Here is a 19,305-nt window from a genome sequence, read left to right as displayed (position 1 = left end):
TGAATTAGGCTGTTTGAACCGGATTTTTCCACTGATTCGCGTAGAGTGATTTATTCCTTAACGGGAATGGATATTCTTTTTCGGTTTCAAGCGGGCGTTTTCGAGAAATAGTGCCGAAAGTGTCAGTGGTTCTCAGATCGTGCTGCGCAATTTACTTTTTTGGCTTCTATCTTTTGAATTAGGCTTTTTGAATCGGATTTTTCCACTGATTCGCGTAGAGTGATTTATTCCTTAACGGGATTGGATATTTTTTTTCGGTTTCGATTGTGCGTTTTTCTAAAATAGTGCCGAATGTGTCAGTGGCTGTCAGATCGTACGACGCAATTTACTTTTTTGGCTTCTATCTTTTGAATTAGGCTTTTTGAATCGGATTTTTCCACTGATTCGCGTAGAGTGATTTATTCCTTAACGGGATTGGATATTTTTTTTCGGTTTCGATTGTGCGTTTTTCTAAAATAGTGCCGAATGTGTCAGTGGCTGTCAGATCGTACGACGCAATTTACATTTTTGGCTTCGATCTTTTGAATTAGGCTTTTTGAACCGGATTTTTTCACATATTCGCGTAGAGTGATTTTTTCCTTAACGGGATTGGATATTATTTTTCGGTTTCAAGCGTGCGTTTTCAAGAAATAGTGCTGAAAGTGTCAGTGGCTCTCAGATCGTGCTACGCAATTTACTTTTTTGGCTTCTATCTTTTGAACTAGGCTTTTTGAATCGGATTTTTCCACTGATTCGCGTAGAGTGATTTATTCCTTAACGGGATTGGATATTTTTTTTCGGTTTCGATTGTACGTTTTTCTAAAATAGTGCCGAATGTGTCAGTGGCTCTCAGTTCGTGCTGCGCAATTTACTTTTTTGGCTTCTATCTTTTGAATTAGGCTTTTTGAAACGGATTTTTTCACCGATTCGCGTAGAGTGATTTATTCCTTAACGGGATTGGATATTTTTTTTCGGTTTCGATTGTGCGTTTTTCTAAAATAGTGCCGAATGTGTCAGTGGCTGTCAGATCGTACGACGCAATTTACTTTTTTGGCTTCTATCTTTTGAATTAGGCTTTTTGAACCGGATTTTTCCACTGATTCGCGTAGAGTGATTTATTCCTTAACGGGATTGGATATTTTTTTTCGGTTTCAAGCGTGCGTTTTCGAGAAATAGTGCCGAAAGTGTCAGTGGCTCTCAGATCGTGCGACGCAATTTACTTTTTGGCATCTATCTTTTGAATTACGCTGTTTGAACCGGATTTTTCCACTGATTCGCGTAGAGTGATTTTTTCCTTAACGGGATTGGATGGTTTTTTTCGGTTTCGATCGTGCGTTTTCGAATAATAGTGCCGAATGTGTTAGTGGCTGCGAAGTCGTGCAGCGTAATAAACTTTTTTAGCTTGTATTTCCGAAATTAGTCTTTTGGATTTGGCTCTTTCTACGTAATATCAGCGTAGAGGTATTAGATACCAAGAATTACATTTTATAGCGAGAGAAAATTGAAGCAGAATACAAATATATAAGGAATGATATGTCTATTTGATTCTAGGTATTGTAGCCGTATGACATGCAAGATAGAAATCTTTGATGAGCACATAAATATTCAGAAAATAGAGATGGTGTTGGCAGACAGAATGGAATAAAATTAATTGTGGTGATTGCTTCTTACAACAACTCTATATAGAGAACACACTGAGATTGAATGGTATGTTGTATTCCTGATCTAAATAAATATTAATGTCTGTGGTCAAAGTCAATGATTATCGCTAATGTGTTAAGTTTCAGAATAATGGAGGTATATAAAGAAAAGAGAGAGGTTCGAATGAAAGCAGTGAGTAGAGGTAGCGCATATAATGTCGAGTCAAGAAACAAGAAGGAGGCAGCATAGGTATCAACAGAGAAGGATGTGTGACATCAACAAGCAAATATGAGGATCATTGAAGAGATGGAGAATGAACACTTGGTAACCTTTATAAAAGGTAAAGATAAATTGAATATAGAGTGTAAATGTTGCATTGAGGCACAAACGTGTAGAAATATCTATAGGAACTTGAAAACTATAAAAGCAGCATAAATAACAGGGCTGTGGCACATGGAATTCATTGAGCCAATAAAAACAAAGGTACGTCTTTCCTGCCCTCGATTATTTGAAAAAAGAACCATTTGTTTGATTGATTTATAAATGATTAAAGATTTAATATGAAATATTATTGACGGTGGATTTTTGTTATTACAGGAGGTTTACAAACATGAGTAATATTTATATGCAAGAGCCAGCCACTAAGGGTATAGTAATAAGTATTGGTTAATAATATTTCAATGGATTGTATATCTGTTTTTAAAAATTTAACCGATATACAATATTTACTCTTTAAATCTTTATATTAATATATTTAAGTAATTTATAATTTGAATTACAATAATAAGTAACAAATTTTAATAACTTTGATTTTATAGATATCTTATATTAATGAAACTAATATGTTTGTTAGAACTAGGTTATAATGAAGGCAACTGTTGGTGATATTGTGTTAGGATTATGGGCAAAAGAAACTCCGAAGGCATATAGAAATTTCATACAATTATGGAAGATTATTAGGATGACACTATATTTCATAGTATTATCAAAGGATTCATACCACAAGGTGGTGATCCCACAGGTTCAGGAGAAGGTGGTAAAATATATAGAGATCCATTTAAAATGAGAGTATATTTAAAAATAAAATGATCAATTGGAAATGATAAAATTGGAAAATTAACGAATTATGCAATTTCTGCGATTAATTTATGAACTTTTATAGCTGTATCGTATAGCTGGCTCCTTGCGCAATATTCTTATGCAATTTTTGCACATAATTTGACGCTAATTAGTTTGTTATTATTACTTGACGACGTATGGCGCGATGGTCCGAAAAAATAATTAATTATGAACAAAATTAGAAGTAAAGTAAGAACAAAAATGATGAATGTTCTCAAGGATATTGTTTTTATAATGTGTGCATGTAATTTATAAATTAATTGCATAGAAGATTGTAATTAGCGAAAAACCAATAGTATTATTGACATGAGTTCGAAGACTCTGAGTATTAGTTACAGCTAACTATACTATTACACGTAAATTATAAAACTTATGGTTATTAACAAATTATTAATGTTAATAACAAATTGTTCACAACGTAAATTTATAATAAAAGTAGACAAATTAATAAATTACTGGTTATTACTTGAACTTATAAAGTATACATGTTGAAATGTAGTTATCATTCACAGAAAGTTTATAAATTATTGCACTGATTGTTAATAACAAATTGATATTGTTATTAACCAATTATTCGCAACGTATATTTATAGTAAGAGTGAAAAAGTTAATAAATTATTGCCTATGAAAGCAGAAAATTAATAATTAATAAAATCGGTGAAGATTGAAAATTTCCGATCGAGGTGGGGGATTCGGCTGATCGACGGCTATATAAGAGACGACGCGACAGGGCAGAAGTCATTTGTCGGTCCGACTTCGGAAGTGTAATATATGAAGTTTCATAGTTCGCGAGGGGTGGGGGTCCGAAGTGAGGTTGGTGATGGCTACCCCACCCTCACCCCACCCCATTAAATAGTTTACGAATAATTTTTCTTTTATTTTCAGATATTAATTATTTTTTTGTTTCAGCTTTTAATTATTCTTTCTTTTTTCAGGTTTTAATTACTTTTTCACTTTCCAGCTTTTATTTTCTGTTTCTACTTATTTTCATTCGAGTATTTCGTATAATATTCGAATGTTTCGTCGTTGGTTTGTTTCTGTCTCATCGATGGGTTGCTCGTTCCACTTGGTTAATTTTCATGGTTTTTATTCCTTCGTTTTCTTTCCTCGTACTAATTCATTTCCTTTCACAGGTTAATACTAGCAATAAGGTATTCTGTTTTAGCTTTTAAATTTCTCAAGATTCTAAAGTTTCTTCAAGACTTTATTTGGTACGCATCAATGGACGCGGGATGCGTGAGTTTAGACCTAAGTAGACCTAAGTAGTCATAAGATAGATTCCTAGACTAAGTCTCATGTGCGCGATATCTGTACAAAGGTAAGCTATCTAACTTGGAGCGAATATTATATTTTTACTCGCATTTTCCCTCTCGTTACCAAATAGAACATAATTGTTCTCGCGATAATCGCGATCGTTCTCAAGTACCGACTAGCCTACGCGACGTGCTCTCGTGTACTCGATAAGTACATGCTTCGTGAGTCATCCTCACGACTCGTGTCCGACACTCATTTCCAGCCACTGTCAATCTCGTCATGCATCGTGTTCCAGGGTGGCCTTCGGGTCACTTTCTTCTTGACTTGATGCGGGGGTCCAGCTGCCCCGGTCTTACGCGACTGGGGTTCGGGTATGCAGTTGGACGGACATAGTGTCTACGGTTAGACCACAGGGATGATTAAGTTCTACCTCGTGTGGCTGGAATGCGAAGTGTCTGTCTGACATGCAAGGCCCCGCTGGACCCTCGTAACGACTCTGGAAGTTTCATTGGTTCGGGGACTATTCTTGGTCCACGTGTAAGTCATGGCGAGTACAGCAGTGGCTGGATATGGGATAGGCCCGATTGGGAGGGTGCCGAGGCATGAAGTTATCTCTGTGCACGTGAGCACGTCTCGTTGAATGTAATACATTTACGTTCAATACTTATTATTAACAATTTAACTAGTTTTGGCTCGTTTTTCTATCTTCACGCATTTTTATAGTACAGAAATGTACATTCTACAGGTCATCCAGGTTAAGTGAGAAAAATGCATGTATTTCTTCTGTTTGATGGCTATTGCAACTTTAATACTGATCTCTTTTGCAGAAACTAGTGAAATGTGAACATTCAAAGTTGATATGTTGCTGGCATCATTATTATTCCTCAATGGTCAGATCATTTTTTCCATGCTTAATGCCAAAGGTTTATCATTAATATGTCGAAAACGGAAACCTTTTCATTTTGATATTGACGTCTGTGACAAAATGTTACAGAAAAATTAAGTTTCGATATGTTCATACTGGTCTCTTTTTCTGTTTTGCCAGAGATAATCCTATAATGCTGATTTTAAATTTGTATATGTCTCTCAGATACACTGTGATACTGATTCTGGGAGTTAAATGTAAAATCATGGATTGATAAATGAAGCAAAAAGCATATACTCCAATTTTGATATATTTCTCTAATTGAAATTTACATATATTTTTGTTTAATTTGATTAACATGTAAAAGCCCTTTAATATTAACAATAGTAATTTTGCGATAATTATGTAAATATTAATTTTTTAAAAGCGTACATAGTTTATATGCTAAGAAATCATAATGGATAGGAAGTTTAAGGTTGACAGCGTTCCAAAAAACGTGGGTAAAGACATACATCACGTATATGGTATCTGTTTAGGAGCCAACATAGAAATCTTTCAACACCTAGTCCGTATCCACCATGAGGACAAGTTCCATATTTTCGCTAAAATAAATTCATAAAGATAGCGACAGAATTTGTGTAAAACAATAGTGTCAAAAGTACCATAATAGTATCAAATCTCTATGTACCTGATCAATATACCAATAATATGGTTTTGGATCAATATTTACGTGGGAATAATTTTCCAACAGCTCTTCATAATTCCAAATACGCATGGAACCTCCAATTATTTCACCGACATTCGGTAGCAGTACATCCACTGATTCTGTAAGACGCTTATCATCCGCACAACGTTGCATATAAAATGATTTAATTTCTGCAGGAAATCTACATAACATTATCGGTTCATTTATTGCATCAGTCATTTTTCTTTCCGGCATTTCTGGAATGTCCTATGAATTAAAAAAGACATTAAATTATTAATTTTGACATTACTTTTTCTTTAAAATATTTTCTTTTTTATCTTCTCTTTTTAATTTTTGTTTTCTTTGTTTAAAATATAAAGAAGCAACACTTTGTAATGAAACAGTAATCAAGCAAGTTTGTTAAACATACTTCACCAAATTCGTAAAATGTTCCATCATCTTTTGTTATATTGTTAACTCGAAGAAACTCGATCGCATCTTTATAATCCATTCTTTTAAATGGCTTTTTTGGTACTTTAAAATGAGGATTCAATTCTTTAACAAGATAACCAAGAGGTGAATTAAGGACACGATCAACAACATCACATATTAGATCTTCTAATCGATCTAGCAATTCATCGAATGTAATAAATGGACATTCCGCTTCCAAATGTGTATACCTAAAAATCAAAAATTTTACATAGATTTACGTGTACCATTTGTTTTCTTTAATGTATATATTAATAAAAATATCGTTAAGAATTGAGAAAAGCACAAAATTTGTGACATTTACTCTGCAAGATGTCTTCGAGTCCTAGATTGTTCTGCTCTATAAGACTGTGCGATACAATATACATCACCCATTGACGGAATGCAAGTTTCTAAATAAAGCTGTGAGCTTTGAGTTAAAAATGCTTCTTCCCTAAAATGAAAAATTAAATTGTTAAATTATAATTGAATTAAATCAGTAGAACAATCCTACTTTAAGGGATAAGTGTAAATTTAAGTATGTGATGCATTTACCCAAAGTAATCTAATTTAAATAACGTCGAGCCACCTTCTACCTGTGTTTGCACTAATGTTGGTGGTGTTATTTCACAATAACCTCTTTCACTGAAATGAGCTCTAAATGCCTGCATCAACGTGGACCTCATAATTAATATTCGAGATGTCTAAAACAAATGATTTGTTACATTATTATTTTACATGTAATCTTCATTTTCTTTTGTATTCCCTCATATAATTCTAATTAAAATTACTCATGATCCATATTACCCTTGATATTTATAAAATAGATGCTTGATCGTGTAAAAATTAACATTTTCTGTATTTTTAATAGATAGCTTATTATAATAATTATCTTACATTTTCACCACGAATCATAATATGTCTGTTATCTAACTGCACATCGGGAAGTGCTTGTTCGTTTAAAATAGAATCTGCACCACCAGGAGGAGATGCTCCTATTAATGTCCAATAATCAACATGTAATTCGTGCCCATTTGGAGCCTGAAAATGAGAATAATCTGAAAATTTTTTGACACAGTCTTAAGTTTTGCTTAAATTTAAAACTACATCTATTATCATACACTTTTTCCCTCTGGCACAACTTTAAGACTTCCAAATACTTCAATAGAAGCTTCCGTGGATAAAGTCAATGCATTGTACGTTTGACATAAGGTATCACTAAGTACACATTGTAGAAAACCTGTTCCATCTCTCAATGTTATGAACATAAGTGCTCGTCCTATGAAAATATTAAATAGTAAAGTAAAATTATTATGCCCAAAGTAAATATGATTCAAAATATAGGCTTCAGAATATTATACCTTGACGCCTAAGTCTATGCACCCAACCAAAGAGTTTTACTCGTTGATCCCGATGATCAACACTTTCTCTAATTTTTATACGAACTGCAGGTGGCAATGTATTGTCTTCTTGAATTGTAATTGCTTTAGCCTCTTCTAAATTTTTCAATCTCTTTTCTTCATCCTCAAATAACTTCTTTTTCTTGTCTTCATCTTTATATCGTTCTTTCAACCAAATTTTCTGCATTTTCTTTAATTGTGATTTTGATACTAATTCATACTTTTTGCCAACTTCGTGAGAATCTTGATAAATTGGTGGAAATGGTTCTTGTCCTACATAATGCATTACTCTTAAAATTGTCTTAAAAGGATTAGACTCAGAACCATCACCTGTCACATCGTTTCCATCCTTTTGAGAAGTATACATTGCACCTGAAGTAAAAATATAAAATGTCTATATTCTTCTGTAGAAAGATAATAATGTAAGTCTTTTATTTTCAAGATATAAAAATATATAACTTTACCCAATAACGATTCAGCAGACTCGGCGGTGGGCATGTTATTTGTTAATCGTAACTACTTATATCTTTTCGTTTATAATTCTATCGATTTATTAATTATATTATCAGTGTATCTTAATTTATTAAGAACGTAAAACAAGTAATTACAAACTTCAACAGATTCAAATCTAAATGACGTAATTTCTTCTCTATCCCGATCACTACAATTACACTTACACACACGCACACACACAGAGGCACACATATATCTATGTCCAATAGAATGTTATGATTAGTCATTTAAAGGTTTAACATACATATATTACACCATAGAAATGCAACTATATAGAATTATAGGTGCAATTACTTAACACTCAGTAAAAATCATTAGTGCTAACATTAGATATACTATAATATATTGAATTGCATGAAAGTATGGATTTCCTAAATGGACACTGTAAATAATTACAAGATGGTTGTCATGTAATATAACATCTTACACTAGTGATTCATACTTATGTAATAAACATAAAAGTGTGCAATAACTGTTATGTCTTATTAATAATATATTTTTAATTCTGTAAGATATATTCTTAAATATATTATAACAAAGAATATTACTGATTAAATAATTAAAGTTTGAAATAAATAAATTACTGAAAATACTAATCATTTCATTAGTTGAACTTCAGTTTGTTTCAATTTCACACGATTTAAAATTATTATGTTATTATCAGTAAAAACATGTACAAAATAAAGTGAATGTCTATTTAACAATAAGTAATAAGTAAACAAAATATATTTTATGCTATACGCATACATTTCTTTAATATTTATTTTTATATGTTAAAATCACTTTAATATAAAGTCTTTTATGTTAAAATCGCTTTTGTAGTAGAATGATATTTTTCATTTGTATTTAAGAAAAAAAAGATAATATTGAAAGATTTAAATAATTATTAGCAGATATGTAATTTGAAAGATAGATTCTGAATTTATATTATCTCATATTTACTTCTTGTGATTCGCTAGGTTGCGCAGCGTGATGATCACATTTATGCATACCAACCTTCTAGCCAATATGGTTGAGTATCATTTTGAAGCTGAAAGAAGTGAGAAGTTGATTCGATTGTAAACGTTTAATACTGAGAATGCATAGTTGCAGCTTTTAAAAATTAATCTCTTAAATGATGGCTGGGTTGGAAAGTTATGAAAGTGTATACCGCAGGAATGTCGTTAGATCTCAGGAATCTGAAAGTAATTTTCTACATACTTACCATGGACAAGATGTTATTCGCCCTTCCGACGTTGTTATGCATCCTCTAGGCGAAGACAATCCTCCTTCTGAGGCAGGTCAGTGTTAATAAAATAAAAATATCTATATATAAAAAAATCTTGAAATCTAAAAGATTTTATTATTGTCTTAAACAAAGGAATTGTAATATTAAATTGTTGGCAAATGTTGAAAGTGAATAATGTTTTGTATTTCAGATTTCAATCTAAAGTATAAGTATAAGTATATGATTGCGGGTTGTGGATTAGCAGCCTTGATTACAGAAACCTTGTTACTTCATCCTCTTATTGTTCTAAGGAGGCAATGTCAAGTAAATCCTGGGTTGAGCAAATATCACATAATTCCGATCACATTGGTACCTGTAGTTATACGTCTGCATCAAACTCAGGGAATAAATACATTATGGAAAGGAATTGGATCAGTGCTGCTTGTAAAAGGGATGATGTTAGCAATTGAAGACTTCATTTCTAAAATAACACCATGGCCAAAGTAAAGTGATCTTTATATAACAATGAATTCTTATTTTCTTTATCCCAAACAGAATAATACTGGATACACAATATTAACAACAATGAAATGTTCATTAATTTTAGGGAAATAACATGCAATAGTTCACTGAGAGCATTTGGGCAACATCTCCTTCTTAAATGGTATTAAAATATATTAATATATGACACATTCTTCTTGCTATAAGTTTATAGAAAAGATTGATAGAAAATGTGACAGTGTTTCCATAGGTCTAGTAACACCATTTTACTCTGCATCGTTAGTAGAAACAGTACAATCTGAAATTACGTCTGATAGTCCTGGAATATTGGATGTTTTCCGAGATGGTGCAATTCGCTTAGTTGAAGTGAACAGTAAAGGCAGATTAATTCCCATTTATTCTCTTCTGCCATCGACCATATCTTATGGAGTATCTAAATATCTTTTTACTCTAGCTGTTCAAGGAGTTACCAGCCGCATTATGCATATTAGGCAAAAACAATCTCAGGAGTTAAGGGTAAGTCTTGTTAATTGATAAATTAGGTGCCTACTCATTTGTATTTATTGAACTATTCATATTGATTGATATTTATATATTGTATCAAGGGTGCATATAGCAGAAACCTGTTGTCAGAAACAGTTGCACAAGATATAGAGTTACAGTCATCATTAATTTCCGCGTTTATGGCAGAAGTATTGTTTTATCCTTGGGAAACAGTGCTTCACAGACTTCATCTTCAGGGCACACGAACTATTATTGACAATTTGGATACAGGGCGTAGTGTAACACCAATACTCACTGGATATAGCAGTGCAAGTGACTGTTACAGTACAATCATATCCACCGAAGGTCCGCTTGGTTTATATAAAGGATTTGGTGCTCTTATTTTGGAATTTACCTTAAATGTTGCAATAGTGCGAATTGCTAAATGGATTTTGATAGAAGTACAAACGATGTTACAACCGAAACCAAAATCAAGACAAAATCCGCCAAATTGGTATTATGAAGAAATCTAAAAGAGCATTAACATTTGGTTAGTAATATCTTTTGTGTGTACTACTTAATCATAGTATGTACTATCTAAGCACAGATCACTATGCTTATATAAATATAAAATTACTACATTATGTTAATTATTTTCTTTTTTGTTATTGTCAAATCATATCTATGACTTGATGTTTTTAACAATAACTAGAGTATTTTTATCTCTTTTAATTTATTATAGAATAGAGATGAGTGACCATTCTAATAAAAGAATTTTAGAACTGTATTATTGTTATTATAATAGCATACATAAAGAAAGTACAATCTATCATTTGATATTTTGTTTAAGATAATTTAAAATCCTTAAATTGTAGAAACTGTAAAGATGCAAGTTACGAAACTATGCTACCTATAGAGAAAATTACAGTTATCTGTTACTTTTAACTCAGTATAGTGGAAAAATAAGCGTGTTAGTACTCTTTAAACTAATATCACACAATGTTTACTTTTGACATTTGTCTACAGTTCTTTTTAACTTGCATCATATATTACACAGCCTTTCATTTATAGCTAGTTTTCATGTACATGAAATAAAATGAAACAATTGGTGAGAAAATATTTCTCACTAATTATTGCTTAATAATTATCTTCAGAAATTATATGCAACTTTTAAAATCTTAATTTGTTTTTCCCACTTCTTCTAATATATTATTAAAGTTTATGGTCTATATATTAATGTGTTAATCATTTTCAATTTTAAAACTTAGATATATTTTGTTCAATATGATTTAACGTTTTATGGAAAAACTTTGTTTCTCTAAATCTGTGTTCAAGATATTCCAACTATGCAGAAATAATCTCAAAGTTTATTTCGTACACTAAATCTATTTCATAGATTTTTTCGATTCCTATAAAATATGTAATGGATTTGTACTAGTTTCGTGTAACCTTCATTGTATAGTTATAATTATTTTTCATATTTTAATAACTTTAGTGTAATGTAAACCATTTACATCTGTATATTACACAATATTGTACAATACCCATACATTGACAGAAGGTACTAATTTGGTTTTCTATATGTCATAGTAGCATATAAAACAAACGCATAAATATTACAGCTGTAAGATGCAAAAATATTCTGTTCAATTTATTTTTGCATAATGGTCCAAGCGTTTCGTTTTTGACTTGAACGGCTTGAAACCCTAACAATTAGGATAAAATTTTCATTCGTTTTACAGGTGATAATCCGTATGTACACGCACTGATTTGATAGTAGGATGATGTATTCGCGCATTACATGTACAGACATGGTTTAACAAATGTATTTACAAACACTTCAATAATAGACTTTTTGATATTGTTATGAACTGTTTGAATGTAATATATATGATTGATTCAATTTATCTGCATCAGAAATAAGTTAATATAAAATAATCACAATTGCAAAGATTTCCAGTGTTATGTGCATTTAGTCCTTTTTGCATTATAATATACCTGTGTAGTGTAACCTTGTTTTTTTGAAAAACATAGATTACAAGGAATATATATTATTTACAAATTTATATCGGGCCGAAAACTATTACCGCAAAATATAATTTCGAGAATGATTTTCTCAAGAAATCAATCAAATATGCGGCGTATCTTTAGTACGAATTATTTGTTAATTCTGTATATGCTGAGCATGTAATTCTTCTTCGGTAACATCACCTCTTCTGATATACTGCGGTTTCTCTTGTCCTCGTACACATCCTTCGGTAACGTGGACGGACATAACATCACTACCTGGTACTTCAAACATAGGTTCCAAAAGTAATGATTCCATGATAGCTCGAAGGCCTCTTGCACCTGTTTTCTTTTCCATAGCTAATGACGCTATCGCGCTTAGAGCCTCCGTAGTAAACGTTAATTCTACCTATAAATATATATACAAGCGACTTTATTATCTCATCCTACGTGTACATGCATTGGATACATCTAATTATTGAAATGATTTAATTCATACTTTGTCCATTGAAAATAACATTTGATATTGAGGCACCATAGCATTTTGAGGCTCCGTCAGTATTCTAACGAGCATATCTCTGTCAAGGGTGTGAAATGGTACTAAAACTGGAAATCTGCCAACAAATTCGGGAATCATACCAAAATCAATTAAATCTCTTGCTTCAACCTGCTGTAGTAGTAAATCTTTTTCTTTGTTGTCCTTTTCTGTAGAAGGTGACATATTTGCAACATCTGCTAAATTTGCAGCACGCCTTCCTGGACTTTCAGAAGATGGTGATGCACCAAATCCAAGATATTTTTCAGTTTTACGTCGCAAAATCAATCTATCTAATCCATTGTAAGCACCAGAAGCAACAAATAAAATATTTGTAGTATCGATTTGCAATGTATCTCCGCGTAATTTTCTAGAACTATTTCTTTCAGGTACGTTCACAATCGTACCCTCTAACATTTTTAACATTCCCTGCTGGACACCTTCCCCACCAACGTCTCGCAGTTGATGTATACCAGGAACAGCGCCAATTTTATCAACTTCGTCTAAAAATACAATACCCATTTGTGCTCTGTCCACTATGTAATTAGCATCTTGAAGTAATTTCGCGATAACACTTTCTATATCTTCACCAACGTATCCTGCTTGTGTCAGTGTTGTACAATCACAAATTGCAAATGGTACATCCAAACATTGAGCTATTGTTTGTGCAAGCAATGTTTTTCCACTACCAGTTGGGCCAAGTAACAAAATATTACTTTTTTCTAATTTCAACTGATGCTGCTTACTATCCAGAATATCAGATCCAGAGACTGATTGACTATCAGTCGATTTATGTTCATTTCCTGTAGGATACTGTTGAAATCCGACACCAAGTGAATTTCCAATCGTTGAAATATGTAATAAGTCTATAACAAAAAATCAATATTATTGATTGAAATTTGTACATATACAAATAACTTTGTGATTGGCTACAAACATAAAATTATTAATGACAATTTATAATAATTTGTTATAAAAGATTCTATATTTGATATACAATCCATTTAGGGATAAATATTATTTAATTGTCACCAATCAAATGTTATTATTTAATGTTATGTAAGATTATGTACAAATTGGGGAAGCTATTATTTACGTGGTTTAAGACCTCTATGAGTGAAGGGATGATTCAAATCTTGTGTACCACTTGCATTAATAGAACCTGGCATTGAATTTTGCACTGGAAAATTATTATAGATTCGTTTGTAGTGATTATAAACAGCAACGCTCAAAACTTTTTTTGCATATTCTTGACCTACAACATGTTTGTTTAGGTACTCAAAAATCTGAAAATACCGATACATATTAATACCTGTCATAATTTTATTGTACAATTATGTACAAAGGTCTTTTGTGATTTATAATAAAAATGTTAGTCTACAATGTTCTCATATGAAACTATTACCTTCTTTGGTGGTGGTGGTGGTTTTCTATAAAATCCTTGTTTCGTATCATCTGGCCTTAAAGCTTCTTTAAGGCTCCTCTTTGAATCTACCTCTGATAGAACAACGAAAAAGTGATGGCATTTCTCACATTTAACAAACCTTGTTGATGCTGACAAAAGATGGTGTTCTTATAAATAATTCTTGGCTATTTTCCTATTTATTCTATACAGAAAAACTTTCAAGAATTATCTACTTACATACAAAAGTCTCTACATGTGTACAAGGGTCACCGCATTTTGGGCAAGTAAGCGTGCTCTTCTTGCCTCCACCGTTTCCAACAGAGGACACTCCACTACTAGAATCTTTACCAGGTGGAGTAGGTTCGGTGGGTGCTTTTCCCAAGCTACTACTAAATGTCAATGATCTAGTAATAGCTACTCTTACAACTTTGTGAACTAATACCAAAATAAACGATTAATTGCATTTGAGCTAAAATGAAAAATTAATAATATGTAATTATCGAATACCAATGTATTGTGTGCTTACCATGATTTGCTACATGATTAGAGACTGCAATGCGACCAGCACTGATTAAACAACAACGAACACAACTCATTTTTGTTTATTTCTTTTTCTCTTTGTGAAAAGCAAAGGAAAAGATTTTGCAGTGATTATTAGAGTCACTTGAGACAAAACCTAAATTATAGTAAAATATATTAAAGTGAGACATATTTTGTTATAAGAATTGTTATAAGATATTGTAATGTAACCTCTAATACAACCTGAGATATTGTTACATAGATAAATAGTATAATTTTGCTAGTATTAATTTGTATAATAATTTATAGAAATTATAAAATAAGATAAATAAATAGAAAAAAGGGGGGTATTAGAAAACGAAATAACTTGTAAATTGTTATAAGCATTAATGAAATTTTATTTTAAATAAAGTTTATGAAGTCCAAGAGTTACCCAAAAAAGACAGAATAAATTCAATGTTATTTTCATCGAGTAATGAAAACTAATAATCATTATACTGAAATTAAAATACCAAAAAGAAGCATTAGTATTACTAAGAGCTGATTTTTTTCGAACAATGAAACTATAACTGTAATGTATGCATCGGAAAGCAAAATACGAGTACACATGCACTATCATTGCAAAAATAAACATTGAAGTGGCAACTTGAAGTTAACGGAAGGTAATAAAATATCGAAAATACTAACCTGATAAATCAACGATAATGCACAAATCATTCGTTATTATTCATTATTTATTCATTCTTTCCATGAAATATGTTAGAAATTCAATGATTTAAAAATTCTTGTATAAATGATTTTATCATGAGTAGATCAAAGAAACAAACTAATCTAAAAACACAAGTATTTGACATATCGCATTACAAGGTGCAACAATCGCATGAAACATGATTCAAGGTCATTTGTTGATTTCCCTCCAAGACTTTCCGATACTACATTTGCTATTTTAAAATTCATTTACAAACAATGTTCAATTTACCTCCATAGCAATGAAATATCTAGAAACCACCAAAATGTTGAAGAATTATATGGTATGATCTTGTACACACGTACCTACATACGTGGCGGATATGTATGTGCGGTCAATCACGGTCAAGACAGACTCTCTCGTTGATGGCTGATATGCTGTTTTCAATAATTCAAATGGCTACAATTGCCTCATGTCAAATCACTCAATTTGGCCTTTAAATGGGATAGTTTTCATGCATTTACTATTTGATTTTGTAAGAGGAGTTTATCAACGTTCTGTACACGAGCACAAACTACACGCAATGACGTTTTTAAGAAATAACGAAACGTCAGGACATCTGTACGTATGGTCACTCGAGGGCGCTTGATGTGTGTACGTAAATATATCTATGCACATAGTAAGAAATATTTGAACGCGTGTCAATAATTACATTTCTATTTGCCTTGAAGTTGATTTTGATCAATTTCCCAAACAATTTCAATCGTCGATTTCAAAATCGTAAATTAGCTTATTGTTTTTTTTCATATCTCTTATCTTCTCTCTGTCACCTTCATCTCTCTTTCCCGCTCATTTTTGCCTTTGTTGAAAGTATATGATTTATCCTGTAATGCTACAAGGTTAGGTTATTACCGTATGAGAATATATTTTATAGATACGAGCATTGCTTAAAGAGGGACCTTGGATGATATTATTGGATTGTATATGCATTGTATTAAAAAAATTGGAAAATGTGCTAATGAATCGACGATGTTTTATTGGTGATATTGGTATGATAACATTGATATCATGAGAGAAACCGAAATAAATAACGAGGTATATTTTTAATATATTTTAAATTGTTATTTCGTGAATATATATTATGTGTATGATATTTTTTTATCATCAGTTGACAATTTTTCAGATTGTTTTATTAAGAAAATCTGTTCGTCAGGCTCGCACTTGTGTGGTAAGTAAATTGATCAGAGAAGCAAAAAGGTTACGCACTAGCCATGGTAAGGAAAAGCAACTGGAAAAAAATAAGAAAAAGGCAGATAAACTTCTAAGGGAGGTATTTGCATTAAAACATATAAAAGACGATGATATATCAAAATTTGGAATCGTTAAATTTGCCTGCCTGCAGGACATACTACAAAATTTGCATACTGACGATGGAACTCGGGCTATGGCAAAAATTGTTCGTTACAAGTCTTTAAGTTTGAAAATAATGAAATTTCAGGAGAAATTTCCAAATTATAAGGAATACATTTCTTGGAAGGCAAAGAAGTGTGCATCAAAACGAAAAGCAAGCAACATGAAAGACTTTCCAGAGGAACATTCAAAACTGTTGCGAAATGATATAAATAATATTGTAGTAGAAGTGTATAAAGAAGACTCAAAAAATATGAATGATAATGTTTCTATTGCTCCTATACCTTGCCAAAAAAGAAGAGTTAATGCAAAATGTGGTAAATTATTGGAAGAAAAGAAATTAAATGAAGAAGTTGAAGAAGATAAAGGAAATTCAAAGAAAATATCAAAACCTCGAGACATAACGACAAAATCCAAAAATGACGAAGATTCTAAGATAGTGACCAAAATCATTAGTAACGAGGCCACTGTTAAAAGATTAACAGAAGTTTTACAAGAAACAGGGGAACAGAATGATAGGGGAATAGAATGCAGAGAAGCTAAGAACCAACCTGTCTCCAACGGAACAACGAGGTCATTAAAAAAGATAGATGACTTCTTTCTACATGCAAATGAAGTAACTTCATGTTCCAACGTTACTCTGTTTGGTAAGAAGGAAAATATAAGCAATGATTATAACATAAATCATATATTTAAATCAAATAAAATAAGAAATAAAAGAGATAAATTGCAAAATGAAAAAGTAAATAATAAAAGAAAATATAGTAGAGAACAAAAAATGAATAACTCGTATAGTTCTCATGAACAAGGTGGTACAACAGAGAGAAGACATTGGAAACACAGTAAAAATGCTAAACGATTTAAAGAAAAGGAAAGTATTAATAATACAAGTGCAATAGAATATGAAAATCTACATCCTTCCTGGGTTGCAAAGAAGAAGCAGCAAGATATTATGAAACAGGGATTTCAAGGGAAAAAGATTAAGTTTGACGAGAATTGAGTAACAAATTTCCGTATTTGTATTGAATTTGTACATGAAATAAAGTAATAATATTATGTTAAATTTGATGGAACGAAGTATATATAATATATACGTAGATATTTGTGTACTTTTTATCTTTTTCATTTTAATGAAAATGAATATTGATTTAGTTGCTATGCTTTGTAATTGGAGCAAGAGTATCTCCAGTTTGATATTTTATACTGAACGTAACAAATTGAGATTGAATTTACAGTGAAATTAACTACACTGCAAATCTAATGCAACTAAGAATTAGACTAAATTATAAGTAATCAAAAGATATACATTTCACTTTCTTTTTTATTTAAATAATGTAGTTTGAAATCAGTATACAAAATGGATATTATATGTTACGGCGTTGGTTATATTGTAGTTGAAGTTACGTATCCTTAATTCCAACACATGTGCGTCCAGCGCTTGAACATGATTTTTACAATTTCTATGACTGGTATAACCGCCGCTACAGCGCGCGCGCGCGTGTGAGTGTGTGTGTGTGTTGCTCTTTCTCAGATAAAATTTTTTTTTTATCGATATTATGTTCGTTGTTAATCAATCAACATTTAAATCGTTTACATTATTATATTAATGAATGTCATAGCAGAATATCATTAATGGAAAAGAAGGTTTCAATCGATTCAATATCAAAATAGTTTAATAGTTTTTGAATTAAATCTCTATGTTTTTTATAATTTTGGATAACTATTTAAATCATACTATTTAGGTTTTGAATAATATTTCGCATACTATGTAGTTTCTTTGATATCAATAGCAAAAAAATATTTGATTGTAAAGAATTGAATTCTCGTACATGAATTTTTACACATAAATGAATATCGCATATGTCACTGTTAGATAAATTTAAAGGAAGAAAGAAAAATGAAAAATATACATATTAATTCTACTGTTGGTTTAATTTGGCATTCGACCAGTTGAGATGTCTTGCTATCGATTGTATAAATGTTTAAGAAACGAAGATGAACATTTTATGAGCTTCTCTTTCTTAATATTCTTTGTTAATAGTTGTTAAAACTATTAGATCACGTGTTCTCTTATTCGAAATTTAATCAGCAAAAACTACAACGTTAAGGACAAGACTAGTTTAACGTATTTTGCATGGTTGTCGGAAAATTTGGGAATAAAATGTGTTTAAAATTAAGAGAAACAGTATATGATTTGTACATTCATGTTCTTTTTTCGTTTAGTTCCGAGCATGATTTATTTTCAAATTTACAAGGAAGACCGCATAAAATAACGTTGTACAATCGTAAGACGTAATGTAAATCAATCAGTCAATCAGTTACTTTTCTGAATAGTTGATATCGATAGATCATTATAACGAGGGAAAATTGTGAAAATTTTAGAAATTAAACGAAATGTGAAGGAAATTTGAAGGAAATTTGAAGGAAGGAAGTATTTGTTAGTATGTTTCTTGTAACGAGTATCATCAGAGGTTACATTAAACTTTCCATTCAGACTGCTGATATATCCAATGTATGTAAAAGAAAATGCACCAAGAAGGTGTATACGGTTCGAATAGAAAGTCTTGCAAAAGAAGCACGTGATAAAGTGTTTGGTAATCCAAGGTTACTTATTCTTGGAAAGAGT

General features: G+C 31.4%; 5 protein-coding genes across 9 annotated transcripts in view; 2 read left to right on the top strand and 3 right to left on the bottom strand.

Annotated features, from left to right (window-relative positions):
- Positions 1–5,230: 5,230 nt before the first annotated feature.
- Positions 5,231–8,241, bottom strand: AsnRS (asparagine--tRNA ligase). The gene is made up of 9 exons (XM_017912286.1): positions 7,876–8,241; positions 7,373–7,783; positions 7,133–7,290; positions 6,909–7,052; positions 6,567–6,715; positions 6,337–6,465; positions 5,974–6,223; positions 5,547–5,810; positions 5,231–5,460 (listed from the first exon to the last, which is right to left on the bottom strand). The coding sequence occupies exons 1-9, from the start codon at positions 7,907–7,909 to the stop codon at positions 5,329–5,331; spliced, it is 1,671 nt and encodes a 556-aa protein (XP_017767775.1). The 5' UTR covers positions 7,910–8,241; the 3' UTR covers positions 5,231–5,328.
- A 659-nt stretch (positions 8,242–8,900) lies between these two features.
- Positions 8,901–12,902, top strand: LOC108545182 (Solute carrier family 25 member 46a). Of its 2 annotated transcripts, none has more exons than XM_017896679.1 (6): positions 8,901–9,204; positions 9,343–9,634; positions 9,739–9,795; positions 9,872–10,148; positions 10,238–10,665; positions 12,834–12,902. In XM_017896679.1, exons 1-5 carry the CDS (start codon positions 9,039–9,041, stop codon positions 10,646–10,648), a joined length of 1,203 nt encoding a protein of 400 aa, XP_017752168.1. In that variant the 5' UTR covers positions 8,901–9,038; the 3' UTR covers positions 10,649–10,665; positions 12,834–12,902. The 2 variants fall into 2 exon arrangements, with proteins under 2 accessions (XP_017752168.1, XP_017752169.1); XM_017896680.1 differs by lacking the exon at positions 12,834–12,902 and adding an exon at positions 11,858–11,907.
- ClpX (Caseinolytic protease chaperone subunit) lies at positions 12,167–15,711 on the bottom strand. 3 transcript variants are annotated; one of them, XM_017896675.1, is made up of 7 exons: positions 15,635–15,711; positions 14,589–14,738; positions 14,300–14,497; positions 14,063–14,211; positions 13,754–13,943; positions 12,622–13,523; positions 12,167–12,531 (listed from the first exon to the last, which is right to left on the bottom strand). In XM_017896675.1, exons 2-7 carry the CDS (start codon positions 14,656–14,658, stop codon positions 12,280–12,282), a joined length of 1,761 nt encoding a protein of 586 aa, XP_017752164.1. In that variant the 5' UTR covers positions 14,659–14,738; positions 15,635–15,711; the 3' UTR covers positions 12,167–12,279. The 3 variants fall into 3 exon arrangements, with proteins under 3 accessions (XP_017752164.1, XP_017752166.1, XP_017752165.1); XM_017896677.1 differs by having other exon boundaries at positions 13,766–13,943; XM_017896676.1 differs by lacking the exon at positions 15,635–15,711 and adding an exon at positions 15,269–15,329.
- A 169-nt stretch (positions 15,712–15,880) lies between these two features.
- LOC108545181 (protein bud22) lies at positions 15,881–17,679 on the top strand. Its single transcript, XM_017896678.1, has 3 exons — positions 15,881–15,923; positions 16,204–16,364; positions 16,453–17,679. Exons 2-3 carry the CDS (start codon positions 16,338–16,340, stop codon positions 17,677–17,679), a joined length of 1,254 nt encoding a protein of 417 aa, XP_017752167.1. The 5' UTR covers positions 15,881–15,923; positions 16,204–16,337.
- A 934-nt stretch (positions 17,680–18,613) lies between these two features.
- Positions 18,614–19,305, bottom strand: part of LOC108545184 (elongation factor-like GTPase 1) — a 32,198-nt gene continuing 31,506 nt past the window's right edge. Inside the window, exon 6 of one of the 2 annotated variants that reach the window (XM_017896683.1) lies at positions 18,614–19,302. In XM_017896683.1, coding sequence (XP_017752172.1) covers positions 19,285–19,302 — 18 coding nt within the window. In that variant the 3' untranslated portion in view covers positions 18,614–19,284. The other variant, XM_017896684.1, reaches the window with a different exon arrangement.

The sequence above is a fragment of the Eufriesea mexicana genome, unplaced genomic scaffold (genome assembly GCF_001483705.2).
Source record: "Eufriesea mexicana isolate 0111107269 unplaced genomic scaffold, ASM148370v2 scaffold320, whole genome shotgun sequence".
Taxonomy (NCBI): Eukaryota; Metazoa; Arthropoda; class Insecta; order Hymenoptera; family Apidae; genus Eufriesea; species Eufriesea mexicana.
Note: the sequence above shows the minus strand (reverse complement) of the source record. Positions and strands in the feature narration are given on the sequence as shown.

Coding starts and splice junctions, on each gene's coding strand:
- ClpX (XM_017896675.1), bottom strand. CDS start 14,658: ATGAGTTGTGTTCGTTGTTGTTTAATCAGTGCTGGTCGCATTGCAGTC. Junction 14,498..14,588: donor TAATCATGTAGCAAATCATG/GTAAGCACACAA, acceptor TTTTGGTATTAG/TTCACAAAGTTGTAAGAGTA. Junction 13,524..13,753: donor TCATAGAGGTCTTAAACCAC/GTAAATAATAGC, acceptor TTTTTGTTATAG/ACTTATTACATATTTCAACG.
- LOC108545182 (XM_017896679.1), top strand. CDS start 9,039: ATGATGGCTGGGTTGGAAAGTTATGAAAGTGTATACCGCAGGAATGTC. Junction 9,205..9,342: donor CAATCCTCCTTCTGAGGCAG/GTCAGTGTTAAT, acceptor TTTGTATTTCAG/ATTTCAATCTAAAGTATAAG. Junction 9,796..9,871: donor CAACATCTCCTTCTTAAATG/GTATTAAAATAT, acceptor AAAATGTGACAG/TGTTTCCATAGGTCTAGTAA.
- LOC108545181 (XM_017896678.1), top strand. CDS start 16,338: ATGAGAGAAACCGAAATAAATAACGAG. Junction 16,365..16,452: donor AAACCGAAATAAATAACGAG/GTATATTTTTAA, acceptor ACAATTTTTCAG/ATTGTTTTATTAAGAAAATC.
- AsnRS (XM_017912286.1), bottom strand. CDS start 7,909: ATGCCCACCGCCGAGTCTGCTGAATCGTTATTGG. Junction 6,716..6,908: donor TTATGATTCGTGGTGAAAAT/GTAAGATAATTA, acceptor CATTTGTTTTAG/ACATCTCGAATATTAATTAT. Junction 5,461..5,546: donor ATTATTGGTATATTGATCAG/GTACATAGAGAT, acceptor AATTTATTTTAG/CGAAAATATGGAACTTGTCC.